This window comes from Buceros rhinoceros, unplaced genomic scaffold (assembly GCF_000710305.1).
Source record: "Buceros rhinoceros silvestris isolate BGI_N320 unplaced genomic scaffold, ASM71030v1 scaffold25387, whole genome shotgun sequence".
Taxonomy (NCBI): Eukaryota; Metazoa; Chordata; class Aves; order Bucerotiformes; family Bucerotidae; genus Buceros; species Buceros rhinoceros.
This window is the reverse complement of record NW_010420782.1, coordinates 822-7,485: the sequence shown is the minus strand read 5'-3', so window position 1 is coordinate 7,485 and position 6,664 is coordinate 822. Positions and strand designations below refer to the sequence as shown.

The window sequence follows — 6,664 nt, the reverse complement described above, 5'->3', positions numbered from 1 at the left end:
CCTGCTGAAGCCCACAAACTTCTGAGTATAGGGGTGAATTAATACTTAAGCATGAGATAGCAGCCCTGAACCGATCCTATAAAGTAAAGTAGTCAAAAGTGCGCAAGAGAACGGAAGGAAATACCATTTCAAGTCAGATGTTAAGCAAAACCAGAGCTATAGTAGTAAAAACACTGTTTATAAAGCTTCATAAAGCTTAGCATAAATGAAACTCTTAGCATAACTAACAGCTCTTCATAAAGCTGTTAGCATATGTGGGGGTTCCCAAATAGTGGCCTGCAGAGTGTACAGTGCTCCTGCCCTAGAGGGGAGACTTGCTGAGCAGTAGTTAAACAGCTGGAAGAGCTTCTGCCTAAAGACTGAAGGCGCTGAGCAGTTATTGTAAAAGCTATGGTTTTGTCCTGCTGTGCATGTCATTTGTATGCCAGGGGTTAAACCCAGTCACTCTTAAAGCTTCCCAGACAAGCATGGCATGCTCTAGCGGTCGGCATTTCTGGCATATGTTGGACCTAGCTTGCAAACAAATCAATCCATAATGAGTGTTACTGGAAGTCCAGCTCTGGTAGGAGGTAGCTGTGAATGTCAGATGTACACAAGTCTGGTCCAGGACTCTAGATTGCCAAATTCCTCCACACTAACTTGAGGTAAAAGCAGCTCTGCTGAAGGTTGGTCTTGCCCTACTTCCAGTGACAGTGCTTGTGAAGTTGTGTGTTCAGGACCCTTGGCTTTTAAACAGTAAAGGGTGAATACTGATCAGTACCTGCTCAGGTAGAACAAGTGGATGTTTTCTGTTGGTTCAGACACTCCTTTTCCATATCTGGAGAGAGAATAAGCAACAATTTAGCAAACTCATGACTTGGACACAAGTTTTTTGTATTAACTTGGTTAATAGTGAGTGTGCAGCAGCTGTATAAAAAGCTAAGTGGTGAAAGCAAAGGCTTTGAAGGATGAAATGTGGACAGCTTTTACCAGTTGCCCTTGTTTAGAATGGCAGGCACTAAATCTCTACCAAGGCAAAACTATTTTAAAAGCCATAGGTATCTGTAGAGTAGCTCTGTTTGTTAGAGGACTTTAAAACTAATTTAGAAATGAAGGCTGAACTTACATTGATTAACACTGACTTTTCCCATGTGCTCAGCATCTGCTATCTTGGCTCTGTTTTAGCCCTTCTGAATAGCAGGCTCAGCACTGACTTAAAGGCAGTCCCACAACAATGCTCTCTGAGGCAGTCTGCATCTGTACTACCTGTTAGTAGCTTGTCAATTGTGTCCACAACAAATTTTGCATCCTCCATACTGAAGCACATCGGGGGCTTGAATTTAAGCACGTTTCTTCCAGGTCCATCTGTACTCAGTAGAATATATTCTTCCTTAAGTCTGGAAAGAGCAATAACAAAGGATTATGTTTGTCTTTGCCTGTAGTTCAGAAAACTGTAGAAGCATGGGCATGGCATGCAGGCTGTCCAGACACCACCTTTGTGCCCTGACTGGCTGCTTTTTCTGTCTGTATTTTAACAACACTCCAGGGGCAGTAATTGTGTGCTTGCCTCTCGCACTGAGGAGCTACACCATGTGTAGTAGTAGTAGTACCTTGTCACTAGATACTCTGCTTCTGCTGTGGCTGGGGTCCTTCTTGCCTGGTCCTTGATCAAGTCCACTCCAATGAATAAGCCAGAACCCCTTCAAAAGAAATAGAAACAGTCAGTCTCTGTCAGAGGAGGGAACTGCAAGTCAAGTAAAAAACTGAGAAAGGTTTCTGTGACACCAGACACTACATGAGAAATACCTGATGTTTGGCTAGTGATAGAAAAGGTATTGCTCTTCTGAAGAAAGGTAGTGATACAGTACAGACTTTATCTGCTCAGAGAGGCTGTGCAGCATGTGATGTTAAGCATATTTTCCATCCAGCTCACTAGTTCTGTTACTTGAAGTAAGAGTTTAAACAGGAAAGTGAATTCCTTTAGCAAATAATAAATCAGTAAAGCACTGGTGACCTAGAGTGGCAAAGTATATCAGACTTTCCAATAGGCTCAAATTTGTTTAGTATACAGCAGACTGATTTTTGCTCAAAACACAGATTTCAATTAATTTCTTTGAACCACATCAGTTGGACAGAGGTATTTGAACCAAATACCCAGCAAAAAATGTAAATAAGGCACTGATACCTGATATCACCAATGATGGGGTGCTTGATTTTCTGCTCCTTGAGTAGCTTCATCAAGAAGTCGCCTACTTCTGTGGCATGAGCCTGAAGGTGTTCCTTCTCCATCACATCTAACACAGCTAATCCAATCGCACATGAAACAGGGTTTCCTCCAAACTGAGCTCAGGAAAGGAACACGTGTAGCCATGGAAAGGGAAGAAAGATGCAGTCATGTCACTGAAAGCGTAGTGATGTAAGGAGCATACTGCTGCTGTTATCAGATGGAGCCAGTAATTAGTAAGTTACATTCCAGAAAGGTACTAATAGTATAAACTGTAACTGTGCAAGTGATAAAGAGGAACAAAAATGCTGCAAGATGATCTGATTTTAATACTTGGACTCCTGTAAAGGAGTGTTTGGGCAACTTTTTACTTACTGTATTAAAATACTCTACTCCTGTGGCTGCAAATGCTTCTGCAATTTCTTGTGTGGTTGCCACACAGGCAAGAGGGTGCCCATTTCCTATCGGTTTCCCCATAGTGACGATGTCTGGTACAAAATCTTCTCCCTGAAGCTGGAATGCCCAAAAGTGCTTGCCAACCCTGCCAAAGCCAACTTGAATTTCATCAGCAATAAATAGGCCTCCTGCCTTGTGCACATGCCTGTAACATAACAGATTTTATTGTCTCTTCAGAGGAATAGGAGTGTAATATTTACTGTTCAAAACATGCAGAAAGCATTACTTGGCAAACTTGCAGATGCTGATAATCCTACATTGTGCCTTTAAGAGCAGAGCAGCTCTTTGCCATAAAATTGCCACTCTTAACAGGAAGACACAGGCCATTCCTGCCTATCATACAGCAGGCAGAGAAATTTTATCTACATTGATTAAGTATGTTAAATTAAAGTTAAGATAATGACCACTTACTCTGCAACCTTCTGGAAATAGCCTGCTGGTGGAATGATTTGTCCACCCACGCTTGGCAGAGATTCCACAAAAAATGCAGCAATCTGAAACACAGGTAGCATGTAACAACTGAATGCAATACAGAAATTGTGTTAACAATTCGTCCGTTCTTTGTCTTTAGATGGTTCTTGCATTACTATGTGATAGGTCCATTTTGACAACTCCATACCCTCTTAGCTCAGTAATCCTAGAATGGTATTGACAGTCAGCCATGCTCATTTCTGAGGCAAGACAAATGCTTAAGGAAATCACTTCTTACCTTTCTGCCCCTCCTGTGTACCTGCTCAATAAGATTTTTCACTTCATTGGCATAGGCTGTTCCTGAGTCTTCATGGTCTTCTCTATAAAGTCCTCTGTATGTGTCTGGAACAGGGGCCTGTGCAAAGGAACAGTATCCTCTGTTCAGAATATCATAAATAAGACTTTGTTAAATTGCAAAATAGTTGATAGGTAGAGACTGAAGTACATACCACGTGGACCCATTCCTTTTGTCCTTCTAGATTTCTGAATTTATATGGGCTTATGTCAATCAAGGATGTCAGATGTCCATGGTAAGCACTTAAAAAACAATTAGCAAAACTAAATAGTAATTTCTTCAGTATCAAGAGCTCTTTAGGATTAGTGTTACTGGTAGCTAAGGAGTAGCTGGGCTGTTGCCTGGTGGGAACACAGTCACTTCAGCTGGTAACAGCTCTGCGACTTCTATTGATGGGCTTTGTCTTGTTTGTTTGTTTTTGGTTTTTTGTTTTGGTTTTTTTTTTTTTTTTGTATCTCAGTATAAGGGGATGCAGAGGGACAGTACTTGTCCCTCATTTGCCTGGACCTGTGACTAGAATTACAGCAGTGTAAGTCATGAGCAGTACCACAAGACTGCAGAACAATGGAAGGGACATGGCTGGCCTACTCCTGAGTACGTTCCAGAGATGGAGTCCCAGTCTCTCTGGGAATCCTGTCCTACTGTTTGACCACCTTCATGGTGAAAGTGTTTTTCCCTATGTCTGATCGGAAGTCTTCAGGTTTCAACTTACGGCTGTTGTCTTTTCTCCTGTCATCTTTTATCTTCCGGCCTGATTCCGTCTTTTCTGCTCCTTCCTTCCCATTAGACAGTTGTCATTGCAGTCAGCCATCTATTACAGCTGAACAAAGCCAGTTTTCTTAACCTCTTGTGCCTGTGGCTCCCTACCCATTGCGGCAGGCCACTGCTGGCCTCCTTCCAGTGTGTCAACACCTGTCATGTACCGGAAAGCCCAAGCAGGACACAGTTCTCTGGGCTGGTCTCGCGGATACTGAACAGAGAAAAAAATTACTCCCTCAACGATCTGGTTACAGTCTTTCTATTACAGCAGGTTTTCAGAAATGCTCTGACCACAGACCAAACCTGACCCTGGCAGCTCACAGTAGATAAAATCACCAATATACTTACTGGTCTAAAACAATAACATCCTCGTGTTTTGTGTACTGCCGTGCCAGTCTCAGGGCCAGATCATTAGCTTCAGATCTACAATTGAAAAATTCCATAAGTGTGTCATTATGGATGTCTTGAGTTCTGAAGTTCTAACCTCCCCTGGAATGCTGTTTGCACCTGCAGACGGAGCTCAATGCACATGACTTGCAGATCTCTTAGTAATCAGTACTCATTAGGGAGGACTGTTCACCAGAATCCATCTTAAAAAGCTGGAGTTCAGAAATTCCTCTGGAAACAGTTATTCTTTAAGCTGTAATCTGTTTGGGAATAAGCCTGCCCTCTCCCCCAGCAGAAATACGCATTGTTATGTTTCATTTTGATAATTAATAGAAGTAAATTCCCAGTTCAGAAGACAAGTCAGATCAAAAACTAACCCAGTAAATATTTACATTACTGTTTTGTATTTGAAGGCTTACAAATAGAGTAAAACCCTTCTTAAATAAAGCACTAGCTTAGTTTCTGAGAGAACCTGTAAAATACGAACTTCAGAATAACTGAAGTTCTATAAAGGACCACAGTTCCTTCAAAAACAAAGCCCCCAGCCCATAGTTTTTGTCACAGTCTGGTCATCCACGCCAGCTCTTGGAGTTGGCCGTGGATAAGAAGGTCTGTGTACAATTCTAACATAGCCGACTTACCCTGAATTCAAAAGATAAAAGACACATAACTTCTTGGGTAGCGTTTTTGAAAGTCTCTCTGCGTAATCAACCAAGTTGTCGTGAAGATAACGGGAATTTGTATTTAACAATTGATTTTGTTCATGGGCAGCTTTTACTATATCAGGGTGACAATGTCCAACTGCAAGAGAGCGTGGAGAGTGGTTTGAGAGTCCTGCCGTATTACCCGTGGGCTCATCCGTACACTAGTTTAGTTTAACGCTGAAATTCCTCTCATAGTACAGAGATGCTGTCACTGATGATGGTATTTCGTCGGTGGAGCATTAACGATGTCTGCAGAAGGCAGTGGTGCTATACCTTGTAATTGTTCTCTAAACGCTTGCTTTTTCCCCCCCTCAGTAAGTTTGAAGTTTTACGCTCCTGTACTTTCAGGTTTATAGTTAATACTGGAAATTGATACGCTAAAGCAAACAGCGTCTAATTTGCTGTTTAAGATTTAGGGTTTTCTGTAATTTAGGGATTTGGGAATGCCCAGCTAAGCTTTACTTAAGGTTTCTTCCACTCTTCAGTTAAGCCACCCCTCCCCAACACAGCACAACAGCAGTAAAAAGTACCGATTGTTCCTTGTTCTGCTCAGAAAAACAGAGCATCAAATCACAGGGCTTTTGACTTACCGTGAGCAACATTGTTTATGCAGTCAAGGTACTGTCTTCCGTTCTCATCGTACATGTACTGGCCTTTCGCCTTGACGATCTTCACTGGATCTTGAGAAAAAAAGAGCTTGCACGAAGAGCTGTGGCAGGCATCAGAAAGCAAAATAAATCCTGGTGATTCTAAAAGTTGCACAATTTTTTCTGCCAGTAACACTCTCAGTTAGTTCATCAAAAGAAAGATGTTTCCCGTTTGCCAGCACATGCCATCACCCTACTTCTGCCCCCTAAAACAAAGCTTGAGATGATGGGGAAGAGAACAGGCCTTGTGCTCTACGTCTAGTCAAATTTTGGGAGAGTTGCAGAGAGAAAAAAAACCACACTCCAAAACTGGAAATCCTTCACACTGACAGGACCTGCCTTTACAGTTCCATCCAATCTTATCGGCAGTTCCTTGCTCTCTTCCCTTTCTGCTCCTGAAACCCCCTCTGGTGTCTCTTACCTCGTGATCGCTGTCAGGGTATTCTTGCTGTTCTCACTAGGTTCCTGGTTTCCAGGTAGTGCGGTGTGAGTGATGGTTCCATCTGTGTAAAGTGCACTGACCTGAGCTGAAACCTGAGTGATTTTACAAGGCTGGGTCTGTTTAGGTGCATTTGTTTTATTCTATTTCTTGAATAATTTTACTCTGAAGGACAACACCAAACTTCCATGCCTCAGTTAATAAAAGATTGCTTATACAAAACAGAAAATAATTATTTGACCAAAAGACAATGATAAAATGAGAAATTGCTTCACTATCCCGCCCCTACAGGTATCCCGTACT

The 6,664-nt window shown here is 42.0% G+C and overlaps 1 protein-coding gene across 1 annotated transcript in view; it reads right to left on the bottom strand.

The window, feature by feature from the left end:
- PHYKPL (5-phosphohydroxy-L-lysine phospho-lyase) overlaps nt 1-6,004 on the bottom strand; it is a 6,926-nt gene extending 922 nt beyond the window's left edge. Inside the window, exons 1-11 of the mRNA XM_010139432.1 lie at nt 5,866-6,004; nt 5,213-5,372; nt 4,533-4,607; nt 3,580-3,667; nt 3,369-3,485; nt 3,071-3,153; nt 2,579-2,804; nt 2,165-2,319; nt 1,590-1,679; nt 1,246-1,376; nt 761-817 (exon numbers count right to left, since the gene is read on the bottom strand). Of these exons, the coding sequence (XP_010137734.1) occupies nt 765-817; nt 1,246-1,376; nt 1,590-1,679; nt 2,165-2,319; nt 2,579-2,804; nt 3,071-3,153; nt 3,369-3,485; nt 3,580-3,667; nt 4,533-4,607; nt 5,213-5,372; nt 5,866-5,920 (1,233 nt within the window). The 5' untranslated portion in view covers nt 5,921-6,004 and the 3' untranslated portion in view covers nt 761-764. The remainder of the gene's footprint in view (nt 1-760; nt 818-1,245; nt 1,377-1,589; nt 1,680-2,164; nt 2,320-2,578; nt 2,805-3,070; nt 3,154-3,368; nt 3,486-3,579; nt 3,668-4,532; nt 4,608-5,212; nt 5,373-5,865) is intronic.
- Between the last annotated feature and the right edge of the window lie 660 nt (nt 6,005-6,664).